The 16,946-nt window shown below is 40.1% G+C and overlaps 1 protein-coding gene across 2 annotated transcripts in view; it reads left to right on the top strand.

Annotated features, from left to right (window-relative positions):
* The first annotated feature begins 3,579 nt into the window (after nucleotides 1-3,579).
* The window catches only part of LOC306864962 (rotatin-like), a 71,541-nt gene continuing 58,174 nt past the window's right edge, over nucleotides 3,580-16,946 (top strand). For both annotated transcript variants that reach the window (XM_079409279.1, XM_079409280.1), the window contains exons 1-8: nucleotides 3,580-3,748; nucleotides 4,695-4,882; nucleotides 5,143-5,338; nucleotides 5,564-5,641; nucleotides 6,333-6,423; nucleotides 6,520-6,634; nucleotides 7,415-7,562; nucleotides 16,718-16,883. In XM_079409279.1, coding sequence (XP_079265405.1) covers nucleotides 3,718-3,748; nucleotides 4,695-4,882; nucleotides 5,143-5,338; nucleotides 5,564-5,641; nucleotides 6,333-6,423; nucleotides 6,520-6,634; nucleotides 7,415-7,562; nucleotides 16,718-16,883 — 1,013 coding nt within the window. In that variant the 5' untranslated portion in view covers nucleotides 3,580-3,717. The remainder of the gene's footprint in view (nucleotides 3,749-4,694; nucleotides 4,883-5,142; nucleotides 5,339-5,563; nucleotides 5,642-6,332; nucleotides 6,424-6,519; nucleotides 6,635-7,414; nucleotides 7,563-16,717; nucleotides 16,884-16,946) is intronic.

The raw sequence follows: 16,946 nt of genomic DNA, 5'->3' as shown, positions 1-16,946 counted from the left end.
GTGATCTCATGTGAGTGACAGGATGCTGGAGGGAAGAAATAATTGTCCCACCATTGAGTCAGTGCTGATATCATCAGAGAAGAGATGGTGTTAGGGGGAGGGGAAGTTAATGTTTTTGAATAAAAAAAACTATGATGTACAGATAAATTATTTATAACAAACCCCATATTCCATGAAAAAAATGTCCAATTTCACGGTGACTTGAACAAAGCAAAGCAAAAAAATAAAAATAAAATAAATAAAATTCCAGATACCCCCTAGGACACGCTCACTGTCATATAGAAAGTCTAAAAAGTTTCAAAATAACCAAATAAGAAATCAGAGTGTCTACCTGGTCTTTGCGATATCAGATGTGTTTGGGTTATGTTCCATATTGGACTCTTAGTGCGGAATATTCATGATGAGTCTGGGCAGGAGCATGGGTGCAAGCCAGGGCGATAGATTTGGTTCATCAGCCAAGCACTTTATCTCACAGTGGGAAAAGACGCAGAGTGATCCTCTCCGTATCGCAGGTTCACATATCAGAAACAGACAGCCATGTGGAAAATAAAACAGGGAAATCAGTCCAAAGGTCTTCAGGTCAGGGATGTGCTGAGAGTCATATCAACCGGTCAGACCGCTCAGGGAGGAGACCACAGCACTGTGGTGTTTTAGAGTGATTTGGACAGTGAGGCTTCAGTGTACCAGAGGAGGTGATGAATCATACCGAACCCAGGACACATTCATCTGAAGGTGCAGTCTGTTTCCTCAGGCTGGAATGCTTTGAATGACTGATCTCAGATCTAGGCTGATTACCAGCAGGGTCTATCACAGTGAGCACATGGTGAACATTTAGGCGTTTAAATCATATTTCATCTGCCACATACAGGCCTTTAGTTCTGATATAAAGACAGATGGAAAAACAGTGAAAAACTCATCCGATGCTATCCAGAAGACCTGTCCTATGAAATCAGCCCAAAATGTTATATAATCAATCTTTGTGGATTGTAGGCTCATCAGACTGTGCTGTAGAAAGTGTGTGCTGTTATTGATTCAAGATTGTTATTAATAAAGACACACAGATACACAAGACATCCGTTTATTTGATTTATCAAGGACAACAAAGTAAAATAATAAACATGTCATAACAAATATACAATGGATTTATATTCAGAGATTAAAGTACCAGGAATAGTTCACCCAAAAATGAAAAGTTGCTTAAAATTTCTGCACCTTCAGGCCACTCAAGGTGTGGATGACTTTGTTTCTTCATTAGAATACTTACATCACTTGTTTACCAATAGATCCTTTGCAGTGAATGGGTGCCGTCAGTGTCCAAACAGCTGAATTAACATTGTGTGAAGTGAATATATGCGTGTTTGTAAGAAACAAATCTGGCCAAAATAATAACACTTCCTCCAGTAAAAAAAAATGTCCATGTTGTCCTCTCACACCAAAATCCATCAACATATTTGTTTAGAACTGTTTTTGCTTGTAAATGGTGCTTGACCTGTGTATATTTCTCTACTTATTCCGACTAGATGACTCTTTCACTGGAGAAAGCAGTATTATTAATAAAGTACTTGTTTAAAGATAAAAATGTCTTAATGATGAATTAGTTTTTTTACAAACGCACATCTTTTCTCTTTATAAGATGTTAATTGATGGTCTGCAGTCATGTGTATTACTGTGGATTATTGTGATGTTTTTATCAGTTGTTTGAGCTCTCATTCTGACGGCACCCATTCACTGCAGAGGGTCAGGTGATGTAGTGATAAATCCGAGATAGAAACAAACTCTACATCTACAATCTATATCTTGGATGGCCAGATGGTGAGTAAATTGTCAGCTAATTTACATTTTGTGGTGAACCGTTCCTTTAACTAATTGCAATATATGTACTGTGCTCAGGAACATTCAAATATCTTTATAATGTTTTTTTTTTCTGTTGTATATAATTTGAATCGTTTATAATGTCTTAAACCTATACTTAAATTAATATCAGTCATGCTCTGCCTGTGATGCAACTGTGTATTTTAATGAAAAAAAGAAATATATGTGCAGTATTCATTTTAATATCTGTCACAGCTTTCTAAAATATCACAGCTTTGTCCTCTGTCACCACCACTTATAATCCATAGACTATTTTCAAGTAAAAAATGTGTGCCTGCTGAGCCGTCTATAAAAATCTATAGAAGTCTTTTAATTATCACTTTTGAGGATCTTACTGTGTTGTCATATATCACGGTCCAGAGTGTGAAAATCTTACCAAATAAATCAAACCTGTAAAATCATATAAAGTCTTTGCACACTATTATTATATATCCATATACTAGCTATATAATATTATTTTTTAGGTTTCTAGAAAGTTGATGGGATTGTTGATGCCTAAAAAAATGTTTAGTACACTGATCATGTTTGGAAAATAAATATTTAGTTAATATATATATATATATATATATATATTTTTTTTTTTAATCTATTTTTTATTGTGTGTAAACAGTGTGGTTTATAAAGGTATCAGTGTTGTAATGAACAGTGACATTTCTAGCTAGTGACAGTACAAATGCCACCCAGGAAATCAATAAAAGATTGCATGTAAGTCATCAAGTCCTCTAAAACTGAGGAGATCAACATGCACATTCAACAAATATGTTACACTTTGGTGTCTCATGACTTTTTCATAGCATGAATAAAGGCACAAATCCACTGTGTACTGCTTTGAGAATTATTAGAAATGTTATACACTGTTTTCTAACATAAAATGCAAGCTTTAACAAAATGGACAGTTTATCAAAATAATGGACAGCTTATCCAAAAATCCAAAAATCATTTACTCACCTTCATGTCTTTTTAAACATCTGAGACTTCTGTTTTAAACTGTGGAACACAAACCAAGTTGCTCTGTTGAATGTACGTTTTGGTTACCTATAAGCCTATTTTTATATGATATGTATAGTAATTAGTATTGAAAGCATTAGTAGCTTAATACAAACTGATCCGGTTGTAAAAAAAAAATAAAAAAATAAAAATGAATATAGATTATTTAGTAATCTACAACTTTTGCTACAGAAAAAAACAAGAGTTAATCAATAGTATTATTATGCTAAAAATGTACACTTTCGTACATTTTCATAAGAGTGCATTCAGATTTTTTATTTATTTATTTGTGATAGTAGACTATTAAGTTTTATTTTACAATGGTAGGCTACTAGTAGGCTAGGCCTATTTCTAGACATGTATAGTAATTAGTATTGAAAACATTAGTAGCTTAATAAAAACTGATCCAGTTGTAAATAAAATAATTAAAAATAGATTATTTAGTAATCTACAACTTTAAGGAAAAAAACAAGCGTAAATTAATAGCATTATTATGATACAAACGTGCATTTTCTTACCTTTTCATAAGAATGTATTCAGATAAATTATGTACAGAATACAATTATTGATTTATATTCTTAATATTTTGCAAAATATATGTTTGTTTTAAGCTGCACGGCCTCTCTCACATATCTCACATATATTGTAAGTCGCTTTGGATAAAAGCGTCTGCAAAGTGACTAAATGTAAATGTAGCTATATCTGATATATACCGGAAGTGCCTGACAGTGGCGCGCGAGTTGAAAACAGACCCGCGACGCTGCCAGTGATGACGAGGATGTGACGTTCAACCGAAAACCGCCGTTGATCTGCAGTAAATGTAGTCCGTTTTGTTTTTCACCGGTGAGATAAACAACTATGGAGTTATCATCACTCATAAAGAAGATCGGTAAGACGCTTTGTAACCGACACAGTCGGCTTTTTGAGCTTTAAACAACAAACAGCTGATAGTGAAGTAGCCTGATTAGCTAAACAGAAGTGAGGCTGGTTGTTTTGATCAGATAACTGTTATTTGGCATAACATGTAACTTATGCATAATTACCAGTCATGCTAGTATTGTTGTTGTATCTTACAAAAAAGTATTTATTTAGTTTGTTGAAGTCCTACAAAGGTTAACATAACGTTGTTGCGCCTGCGTTTTCATAGCAGCTCACTCACAAAGGATCTGTCAAAGTTTTCTTTGTTGTATTTAGTTTATGATATTGATAACAACAATCAATCTGCACATTTTTTGTAAACTTGTGTAGTTGAACTGCAATATGTGTTATAGTATCAGCCTGCTTTGCATATGCTGCAAACATCTATTTCTTGCTTAGTAGTTTTGTCTTGTTTTAAACAAAAACTCATTAAATTGATACATTTTTCAGAAAACAAGACTTAATATGTTAATTAATATTTTTTCTCAAGCAAATTTATCTTTATTTAAAGGGATAGTTCACCCCCCAAACAATGGAAATTATTTTGTTTATTCACCCTCAAGTTGATCCAAACCTGTATGAATCAGTTGTTGAACACAAAATAAGATATTTTAAATAATTTTGGCAACTGAACCAAAGTTAATGGTTGACTTCCACAGTATGAAAAAAATACTATGGGAAATCAGTGGTTAACATCAACTGATTGGTTACCAACATTCTACAAAATATCTTTCCTTCTGTTCAACATAAAAAAAGACCCTCGTCGAGGGTGAGTAAACAATGACAGAATTTTCACTTTTGGGTGAACTATCCCTTTAAGAAAGTTTAAATATAGAAAAATACTTTTGCAGTGTAAAGAGTGTAAATTGTTGCATTGCATTATACTGTATTCATAAATAATTATTTTTCTCCATAAGGGCACTCTTTGGTGGAAATCAGAGTTCGGGCTCTTAAAAATATCAGAAGCAAACTGGATCATGGTCTCATCGTCATTCCTGATCTGGTCCAAGAAAGGATGCTGTTTGTCTTCCTTCTGGAATGGTTTAATTTTCCGGAGGTTCCATTGCAGGAGGAAGTTCTGGAGTTGATCGGCATGCTGTCCAAGGTAATTATCATGCACAGAAGGTATGTAAAATGATTTGAGTGTCTTTATATTGCCAGGCTGCATTTAGTGAGATGTTCTCAGTGACAGGAAGTGATGTTTTAATGGTCCTCACTGCAGTGGCACTATTCATTACCAATCAGATCACGAAGAGAAAAAAGTGCAAGTGGATGTCAGCATCCACAGAAAGAAACAGGCGGATTATTCTACTAGATGGCATGTTTTGAGTAGTATCTAATTTTGGATTCCGTTCCATGTCAAAGCACCCAACCGGAGCCCAAATGCTACGGGAGGTAGGGGCTGTCGAATTCCTAACACAGCTCTCGCCTAATGTGGATCCTCGCCTCCGAACAATCGTAGACGGCATCTTCGATCAGCTCTTCCACCTCCCAGAGGCCCTGCCTAGTTGTCCACCCACAACCTCCTACGAGCCACACTCTGTTCCCTCGCTGCAGACAGGTATAAAAACGTTACATTGATTTTATATCCGTCTGTTCTGCAGATTACTGTAGATATCGATGTCATTATAACCAGTGTCAAGATTGCCACATAGTCCTGTTTGAATAGCTGTCTGACAGCAGCTCCAGATTGAACATGAGTAGACTGTCTGATCCAAGGCAGAGGAGAGCATGAAAGTGCTGGGCCTGATTCGCTTTTCAACTGCAGCTGCTTTTGTGTTCTCAGAAGACGACTCTTCGGCTAGGGGATATTTCCAGTGCAGTAAACCCAAGCAGACAGATGCTCCCACCCCCAGAGTATCATGTAGGTGACATCAACATCAAATTACTTTTTGTTAACTAACTTTCAGAGAGAACTTAAACTCATTAAATCTGGAAAAATGGATCACTGTGGAATGTATGTGTTGAATAATCTAATATCAACACTGAAAAGAATTGTCAGGACTCGACTGCAAGTATTTTTTCTTCTGGCAAGGTTGGGGCAATTGTGCAGATTTGCATGCTGATATCTTATTTAAAAAATTCTTGTTTCTGATATTTTTATTTAAAAAAAAGATTTGATTAACATTTTAGCAATTTTTTATGTCTGTCAAAAAGATACATTTATATTATATGTATTGAATTTTTATTTACATAAAGGTTTTGAAATAAGCATCTTATGCTCACCAGGACTGCATTTATTTGATCAAAAATAGTTAAAAAATCTATTCTTACGATTCTGTCAAAATCAAATCTGTTATCTAGTTATACAAAGTTGCTGACATATTTATGTATCTTTAACCAAAAACCAAATGTTTTAGTATGCCATGCATAAAAACACATGTACATTGTACAGCAGACTTGAAGTACAGTATTTTACCCAAAAATCAACACTCGCCCTCTTGTTGTTCCTAAAATATGGACAGAATTTGCATATTAACATATCAACATATTGTTGAAATTGTTGCCTTTTTTTAAAGTCTTGAGACTGACTCTTTTATTTCTTTACCCTGCAGTCAGTACTTCTGTAAGATGCTTGAAGTTCTCTGTTTTTCCATGGCTGTCCTTGAACACAACAGATAGACATATATTGTCATCAAATGAAAGGTATTTGTACCCTCTGCTTGGTGTCATTTTACCACAGTTGCTATCTAATATATATATCTTATTGCCGAAATGACCTGTCGCTTGTTCAATCTTTAGTTCCCTCAGAAGCGACAATCACAATTTAGTACGAACCACCTGCGAGCTGCTTCGTGACGTCATCATGCAAGACTTCCCTGCCGAAATATTCCTGCAAAGGCCAAGTACAGTTCAAGTAAGATTTAAATTTCATTTCTGTCAGTTGTTTTAACCCCTGATGGGAGCTTCATAAGTTGAGTGAAATCGATATTGTGGGCCCTGTAATCCCCGTTCCATTCTATAATTGAATGCCACAGAATCTGATTGGCTGAACAATGCATTCAAGCATGGAAAGTATTGGAATGACAGCGGCAAATCGTGTCTTATGTCTAGGACTGTACCGTGGTGATTATCTGGCAAGCTCACACTAGCCGTTTTAGTACAAGCATTTAAAACAGAGTGACAAGCATTGCTGTATTTCTGTCAAAAATGTGCTGGCAGGGACACATTTGAGATCCTCTTTCTGAGATATGTAGTCTCAATAGCCTCAATGAAAATTATTTATTATTCCGTTGTGCTAGAATAAAGCGTTTGAACTGCTTTGGAAGCATTCTCTTTTTTTAATGTTCTTGATCTTTTGTTTAATTGTTTAAAAATGGAAGGTGCCACTGATTCTGACTCTGGAGTGATCAGTTCAATTAGGTTTATTGAATCAACCTGATTCTTTGACATTGCTTTGGTGTCACTGGAGGGGTAGTGAATTTTAAATTGGTACAAATTACACAAGTTAAAAGTCAGTATCAGGTGGCCTTTTATTTAGGGCCTAATTGAATGTAGAATCAGTTCCCTTAAAACACTTGCAGCATTTAGATCAGCGCGGTTGTGTTGTAGTGTTATAACAGTTCTAAACATGTTCTTGCAGGTTTAAAAGACAACATCAACTTCTGTTTTCATTTATTGCTATTTTCCCCTCTAGAGTCTGCTGTCACTTCTCGGTCTGAATGTTGATGGTGATGTCAGCTACCTGACGTTTCAGGCATTGGCCTGTCTGGAACAGCTTTGCAGGAACTTGAGGAGCCGCCTACGTTTCTACAGAGATCCAAGCTTCTGCTCAGCCAAGCAAGGTACCAAACACCATCTATTATAAATATGTTAACTTCTGTGGAGGTTCGCTTATATTAGCTCATCTTTTTTTAGATTTTTGTAGCATTCTAAAAGTCAAAAAGTGTTTTTTTTGTTTTTTTTTGTTTTACATGCATTGGCTTATTAACTATTAAAGGGACATTTCACCTGTCATTAAAATTCTGTCATTAATTACACACCCTCGTGTCGTTCCAAACCTGTAAGACCTTCGTTCATCTTCGGAACACAAATTAAGATATTTTTGATGTATTCTGAGAGCTCTCTGACCCTCCCATAGACAGCAAGGATCCTTACATGATCAAGGCTCAGAAACATAGCGAGGAGATCGTTAAAATAATCCATGTGACATCAGGGGTTCAACTGTAATTTTACGAAGCTATGAGAATACTATACGAAAAAACTAAAATAACGACTTTATTCAACAATTTGTCTGCTCCGCATCACCCTGTAATGCCATCACTGCAAAAAATGCTTTTCTTACTTAGATTTTTTGTCTTGTTTCCAGAAAAAAACAAGTCAAAATTAAGTGAGTTTTTGCTTAGAACAAGCAAAATAATCTGCCAATGAGGGAAGCAAAATAATCTTATAACAAGATAATTTTTCTTACCCCATTGACAGATTATTTTATATTTATATATAACACATACAGTCCTGGTGTTGGAACAGTAAAGACAAAATTGCTCTGTTGGCTGTGGAGTCAAGACATTTGCAAATATGATTAAAAGATGAATATGAGACAAAACTACAGAATGTCACAGAATCACCCAATAATAAAATGTGACATTCTGTAGTTTTGTCTCATATTGCACTGCACTGCACTTGCACTGACATATCTTAAATATATCAGTGCCATTGATTGTTTTTTGTTTTGTTTTTTCCTAATAGTCCAGGTCAGGGATGGGCAACTTCGGTCCTGGAGGGCCACTGTCCTGCAGAGTTTAGCTCCAACCCTAATCAAACACACCTGCGTGTAGCTTTCTAGTGATCTTTAAGACCTTGATTAGCTGGTTCAGGTGTGTTTGATTAGGGTTGGAGCTAAACTCTGCAGGACAGTGGCCCTCCAGGACCGAAGTTGCCCATCCCTGGTCCAGGTGATATGTGAAAAAAAAATTCACTTTTTCATAAAAGCATGAAATTTGGTACAATAGTATAGTTTGCGGCCCTAAACATTTTCAGAAATGGAGCCATCGCAAAAACACCTCGTGGTTGCCATGGCGACCATTTTACTTTCTGCCATAACCAAATGATGTATTTTGTGTCATATCTCCTGAACCAAATATGATAACACCGAAACGGTGATGTCTACCCCTATGTTTTGATGGTCAAGGATTACAATGATACCATATACAACAACAAACTTTTCAGGTAAAGAGTTAATGGTGAAATCAGCAATGAGCATCACAGTATCACAGCATTTACCAAAGTCCATATTATGGCTATTCATTTTTAATATAATTAACTAATATTTTATACAATAATATATTAAAATATTTTTTTTCAAGAATACTATCACGTGTGTGTGTGTGTATATATGTATGTATGTATGTGTGTATGTATATATGTGTGTGTATATATATATTAGGGCTGGGCGATATGGCTGAAAACTGTATCACGATATCAGTGTTTCATATCGGTCGATATCGATAATTATTGATATTTTTTTTAAGGTGGTACATCAAGTTCGTGGTATTACCAGTCTTGGCGGGGACGACGGTCTTGCATAATTTGCAGACGACATTTGGTCTGACTTATAATATCCAAAAACTGCCATACTGGGAGCTGACTTTCTCTTTTATTTACAATTTCCTTGCTCGCTGCGGCACTCATTTTCTGCTTATGAAGTGGAATCCAGCAGACCAGCCAATAGGGTCTGGCTGCAGACGTGCACTCTCAGCCGCGCGTGTGCACGTTTTTTTTTTTTTTTTTTGCGCGTGCGCACTTAGACACGAGACAACGATATGGCGCAACCAAACATGATACTGTTACATGATTGGCTGTTAGCGTGTCACTCCCTACGTTGCTAGGTTACCAGAGAGCAAGTGCCTTTGTTAATGCAACCAAACTTGCTTCGCAGCCTTTGTTTTCTTCCGACGAAGAATAAAAAATATCGAACATTTTATCGAACACATTTTTTATTGATATCGTTCACGTGTCTATCGCGATACATATCGTTATCGTTTTATCGCCCAGCCCTAATATATATATATATATATATATATGTATGTATGTATATATGTATGTGTATATATATGTATATATATAAAAAATCATCATTTCAGGGAAGTGTATTTCCAATACATTCTTGTTCCCTCTCAACAACCGTCTTGAGTCTTGAGAAGGAGTACAATGAAATTTCAAACAAATTTCATGTAAATTTAATTTACAATCACTCTCTCGGACCAGAGTTGTCTATTATGTTGTCCACAAGGGGGAAGCCAGAGTCCTGAATGCGGGTGAACCGCTAATATTTGATGAAACCGGTGGAATAATATTTATGTGTAAGGGTGTGGTGCGGGTGCAGGCTGGACGGTGACAAGCATGGGCGGGTTGCGGGTCCAATAACCAAGACTACTTCGACTCGGTCCAGTACACGCTGAGCAATGTAGCCAATCACGTTGCCACTGATTGACAGCTGTAGTGATTATAGGGGGTGCTCTTTGCTTGCTTTCTGTATTTAATCTCTTCACAATTTGAATACAAGTTTTAATAAATGAGTTTTTTCTACCTCATGTAGGAGATTTAATGCAGGTGTGGTTCGGGTTGCAGTTTTTATGTCAAATGGGTCGGGTATAGGATTAAATTAGTGTTGCTGTCAGATAACGTGTCGGGTGTTTTGTTAATTACTGCAGGTGTTGAATGATCATTTCACCAAAAGGGAAAGGTGAATGAAAATACCTCTCTGTGATGTTACCACAAGGCATGGCTTACTTACAGATCTCAAGCTTATGGAGGGGATGTAGATTCGTAAGAGTGAGGAGGAAGTAGGAGGGTGCTGAACCTGTGGCTATTCTGTACGCAAACATCAACGTCTTGAACTTGATGCGAGCCACAACCGGTAGCCAGTGCAGGGAGATAAAGAGAGGTGTGAAGTGGGCCCTTTTGGGTTCATGGGAGACCAGTCATGCCACTGCATTCTGAAGCATTTGTCGAAGTTTGTTTGCGCATGATGGAAGTCCATTGCAATGGTCCAAAGAGCATTGCAATGGTCCAACCTAGAAATGACAAGGGCCTGGGCAAGAAGTTGTGCAGCATGCTCTGTTTGGAAGGGGCCGATCCTCCTGATGTTGTGCAATGCAAACATGCATGATCGAGCTGTCTTTACAATATGGTCCTTGAAGGTCAGTTGGTCACCAAAGAATAATTTTTGATGAACCTAGCAGGATGATGAAATCATGCTGTAGATTCGGAGTGGCAGGGAAAACGAGAAGCTCAGTCTTTGCCAGGCTGAGCTGCAGGTGATGTTCTTTCATCCATGCCGAGATGTTTGTCGGGCAGCCTGAGATCCATGCAGCTACTATTGGATTGTCTGGTTGAAAAGAAATGATAGAGCTGTGTGTCATCAATGGTAGAATTTTGTAGGAGAAACCATGTGCTTGTATAATGGGTCCCAGTGATGTAGTGTATATGGTGACGAACTGATCCCTGAGGAAACCATGTGGCCAGTTGATGTTCTTTGGATAGCTCTCCTCCCTAGGAAACCCTGAAAGACCTACCTGTGAGATAATATTCAAACCAGTGGAGTGCAGATCCGATGATGGCAGACAGGATGATCTGATGATTCACAGTATCAAAAGTGGCAGATGGATCCAGCAGAATAAGAACTGATGATTTGGAATCAGCTTTCACTATCTACAGGGCTACAATGACCGACAGCAAAGCAGTCTCAGTTGAATGGCCGCTGCTGGATCCAGATTGGTTAAAGTTCAGGTGGTCATTCAGTGAAAGAAATAATATAACTGTGTCTATAAATGTGTGAACCAAATGGTCCATTGCATTAGAATAACAAAGGAACAGCATTCCTCCGGAACGTCTTGTAGATTGCAGGATCACCAGCGGGAAGGTCCTAACAGTATTGTTTCTAGCCCTTTTGTCTTCAGGTATACAGTTATATCCCACAGTCAGAACTTTGGGAAAAGCTAGGATTCATACAAGGGTTAAGATTGTTTGAAGGAAGACATGCTAACATCGCTATTGAAGAACTGCTACACTACCATCTTCAAAAAATTCTTCTCCCCAAAAAAGTTTGGTCACGCATACTTAATTATTTGTATTAGATAAATCTATTACATTGGTGAGCCACCCAAAAGACTGCTCAGCAAAAATACAGTAAAGATGATGATACACAGGGCAAATTTTTAGAAGGGGTAGTATGCGTCTTATGTTAGAGCATTGTTGAGAGAGAACTAAACTAAGATGGCGGCGCGCGCAGTCGCAGCAGCTTCTCTCTCTCCCGACAAACCGGTGTTTTCGTGTTTTTTGTCTTGTAAGTCGCAATGTTTTTGCACATCTTCGTCTCGTCTACCTGTCTTTAAGCGCGCATACAGTCGTGAGTTTCTGCTCGAGGTCGGCAGAACCACATTTTTAGAGTTAAACTCCGCGCACACTGAAGAGCTGCGGGACCTCGGTCTGCTCCGAAGGCCTTCTCCATCACCGACCCCCACTACTGCATCTCGCCCGCAGCGGAGGCGCTACAAGCGGCGTGAGAGGAAGCAGAAGAGGGGTAAGCGCGGAGGTATCCGAGCTAGGCTAGCGGCCAACCCACACAAGCCAGCTATCCCCACCATCGTACTGGCGAACGTACGCTCTTTGGACAATAAACTGGACTACATCCGACTACTCCGCTCGACTCAGAGGACTGTAAGAGACTGTTGTGTTTTTGTGTTTACGGAAACATGGCTTAACAACAGCGTACCGGACTGCGCCATACAGCTTGACCAGCTAACATGCTATCGAGCTGACAGAGCTCTCGTCGAGGGAGGTAAGATCCGCGGCGGCGGGCTTTGTGTTTACATCAATGATGCGTGGTGTCGCGACGCTGTTGTGGTCTGCAAACACTGCTCACCCCTGGTGGAGTTTATGATTATTAAGTGCCGACCGTTCTATCTACCGAGGGAATATTCAGCCATACTGCTCGTTGCTGTATACATCCCTCCCAGCTCCAGCAACAACCACAGGAGTGAGGCACTAAATGATCTGTACCAGCACACCAGTGAGCAGCAGACAGCCCACCCAGATGCTTTTCTTATCTTGGCTGGGGATTTCAATCACGCAGACTTAAAGAGTGTGTTCCCAAAAATTCACCAACACATAGACTTTCCAACAAGGGGAAAAAACACTCTGGACTTTGTTTACACCACCCAGAGAGGAGCTTACAAGGCCCTCCCCCTCCCCCACCTCGGAGCCTCAGACCACATCACTGTCATGCTAATGCCTGCATACAGACCGCTCGTTAAAGTCACCAAACCAGTTCACAAACAGATTCAAGTGTGGCCGGAAGGGTCGTCAGAGGCACTTCAAGACTGCTTTGACACCACTGACTGGAATATGTTTAAACAGGCTGCCACATACAACAATACTACAGACCTCCAAGAGTACTCAGAGACTGTTACTGCCTACATCTCCAAGTGCATTGATGATGTAACAGTCACAAAGTCCATCACTGTCCGGGCCAACCAGAAGCCGTGGATGACAGGGGAGGTCTACAGACTTCTGAAGGCTCGGAACGCTGCCTTTAGAGCTGGAGATGAGGAGGGCCTGAAGACAGCTAGGGCCAACCTATCCCGCGGCATCAAAGAGGCCAAGAGACAGTACTCCAGGAGGATAGCCCATCGTTTCAGCGACAGCAGAGACACGCGGAGCCTGTGGCAGGGGATACAGACCATTACGGATTACAAGCCCCCACCACAGACCTGTGACAACACCATCCCCCTGCTGAACGAGCTGAATGCCTTCTTTGCTCGCTTTGAGGCACAAAACAGCACCACTGCACAGAAGACTCCACCTCCTCCCGGCGACCAGGTGATGACGCTGTCCCCGGACAGTGTGAGGAGATCCCTCAGCAGGATCAATGCACGCAAAGCTCCGGGTCCTGACAACATTCCTGGGCGTGTACTGAGAGACTGTGCAGTGGAACTCACTGAGGTCTTCACAGACATCTTCAACATCTCACTAAATCAGGCTGTTGTCCCCACATGCTTCAAAGCTACCACCATCATTCCAGTCCCTAAGAAGTCATCTCCATCCTGCTTCAATGACTACCGTCCAATAGCACTCACTCCCATCCTCATGAAGTGCTTTGAACGGCTAGTCTTGCACCACATCAAGTCTGTCCTCCCCCCCTCCCTGGACCCCTTCCAGTTTGCATATAGGTCCAACCGCTCGACCGATGATGCCATCACCACTGCCCTCCACCCAGCCCTCACACATCTGGAGAAAAAAGACTCATATGTCAGGATGCTGTTCATAGACTTCAGTTCAGCATTCAACACAATCATCCCTCAACAGCTCACTCACAAACTGGTCCAGCTGGGGCTCAGCACCTCTCTGTGCAACTGGCTGTTGGACTTCCTGACCGGGAGACCTCAAGCAGTACGGGTCGGCAGTAACACATCCAGCACCATCACACTGAACACTGGGGCCCCCCAAGGATGTGTGCTGAGCCCCCTCCTCTTCACTCTGCTGACCCACGACTGCACACCATCACACAACTCCAACATTTTCATTAAGTTTGCGGATGACACGACTGTGGTGGGTCTCATCAGCAACAGAGATGAGACAAACTACAGGAGCGAGGTGAGCCGCCTGGCCGGGTGGTGCAGTGACAACAATCTCTCTCTGAACGTGAAGAAGACGAAGGAGATTGTTGTTGACTTCAGGAGAGTACACACTCAGCATGCCCCTCTGACCATCAACGGTGCGACTGTGGAGAGAGTGAGCAGCACCAAGTTCCTGGGTGTGCACATCACTGAGGACCTCTCCTGGACTAACAACACTGTAGCACTGGCCAAGAAAGCACAGCAGCGTCTCTACTTCCTCCGCAAACTCAGAAGAGCCAGAGCCCCGGCCCCCATCATGTGCACCTTCTACAGAGGCACCATCGAGAGCATCCTGACTAGCTGCATCACTGTGTGGTATGGCGCTTGCAACGCATCCTGCCGCAAGTCACTTCAGCGCATAGTGAGAGCAGCTGAGAAGATCGTTGGTGTCTCTCTCCCCTCCCTCCAGGACATCTACAGCACCCGTCTCACCCGCAAAGCCCTCCGCATTGCAGGCGATCCCACCCACCCGACACACAGCTTCTTCAGTCTGCTGCCATCAGGGAGGAGACTGCGGAGTCTCCAGGCGAGGACCAGCAGACTGAAGGACAGCTTCATACATCAGGCTGTCAGGAAGCTGAACTCCCTCCCGTCCTTGCCCCCCCCTCCCCTCTTTCACCCCCATTTAACACAGCAACACACTAGGAACTCTGACTCTGTGACACCCCCCCCCCCCCCCCCCCCCCCCCCCCCCCCCCCACCGACCAACAACTGTAACCGGCACCTGTCACGTGTGCAGCATTGGCTGATCACTACCCATCCAACATTGACTGCAAATTACCTCTTCGGGTAGTCTGACAAAAACTATCCGAACAGTCTCTTCGACTTGTCACTTTAACAGACTGATAAGCTCTTCTTGCACTACACTCATAACAAAACAAAACATCTGCACAGTTTTGTTTTTGTTTTTGTACATTCAACTGGTTTGCACTCCATCTATTCTGCCATGTGCCTTATGCACTTTATCTATCTCTCTTGTTTTTATTTTCTACAATGTCCTCAGACTGATAAGCTCTTTTGCACTACAAATATATCTACACAGTGTTGTTTATTTAACTGGTTTTGCACTCTATCTGCCATGCGCCTTATGCCACTTTATCGATCTAATTCTTATTTTTTTCTACAATATCCTCATTTGTATAATTGTATAGTTGTATGTACATATGTTTAAACTGTATTTATCTGTATCTGAACGTGTTTAATGTTAACTGTATGCACCAAGGGTCTGAGAGTAATGCAATTTCGATTCTCTGTATGTATGTACTGTACATGTGGAAGAATTGACAATAAAGCTGACTTGAACTTGAACTTGAACTCTACCTGAGAGGTAAGGAAAAATACACTTACTTGAGATTATATTTTTTTATATCTCTGAAATTATTGTATTCTTGAAAGCAATCTTTAATTGTACTATTGAATAAAACATTATTTAGCTGGTGTGTGGTGGGCATTCTGGTGCAATATGGCTGCTGTCGCATCATCCAGGTGGATGCTGCACAGTTGAGATTGAGATTCCCCCTTCCATGTAAAGCGCTTTGAGTACTCAGAAAAGCACTAAATGTAACAAATTAATAATTAATTAATTAAAACATCATTTTATTGTACTATTGAATAAAATATTAGTTAATTAGCAAAGAAAGAAAACAAAAGCAATAATATGGACTTGTATAATATAATATAAATGCTGTGATACTGTGATGCTCAGATACTGTTATTTCCTTCTTACGTTGCTGATTTCACCATTAACTCTTTACCTGAAAAGTTTGTTGTTGTATATGGTATCATTGTAATCCTTGACTGCCGAAACATAGGGGTAGACATCACCTTTTCTGTGTTATCATATTTGGTTCAGGAGATATGACACAAAATACATCATTTGGTTATGGTGGAAAGTAAAATGGTCGCCATGGCAACCACAAGGTGTTTTTGCGATGGCTCCATTTCTGAAAATGTTTAGGGCCGCAAACTATACAAGTGTACCAAATTTCATGCTTTTATGAAAAAGTGAACACATCACCTCAAATTTTGCACATATCACCTGGACTATAAGGCAGGTTTATAAAAGATGCTTAGATTAACTATGGCCTGAGCCTAGCTTAACTTAAGTCCTGTCTGTGAAACCAGGCCTGTAAGTGTCTTTACTGTCACTTTTGATCAATGCTGAATAAAGGTATTAATTTCTTAAAAAAAAAAATTAAATTATTGACCCCAAACTTTTAAATATTTATTGTTTAGCTTCTATTCTAAATGTTATTTTAAAATTGGAAATGTAAGACTTTTATAAATGCTGAATTAATATCCATCTTATTTCACCCCTTTAGACCCTGTTTCTCAGAACTCGTCTATCTCCTACCCTCAAGAAGTGAGGCCTACACAACGCTCGGGAGTCTCTTCCCCAGAGGAAATCTCCCCCAGACCCTCTGTGGTGGGCAGACCCGGTCAGCGGGTAGGTGGGGATGGCCAGGACGGAGATGCTGCCTCGTCTAGGTGCTTTATTCTCTACCTTTATATAAAATAGAAGACAGGATTTTCCTGGTTCATTTTTTTAAA

This window comes from Barbus barbus, assembly GCF_936440315.1.
Source record: "Barbus barbus genome assembly, chromosome: 46".
In the NCBI taxonomy this organism is placed as follows: Eukaryota; Metazoa; Chordata; class Actinopteri; order Cypriniformes; family Cyprinidae; genus Barbus; species Barbus barbus.
This window is presented reverse-complemented; position numbering and strand designations above follow the sequence as displayed.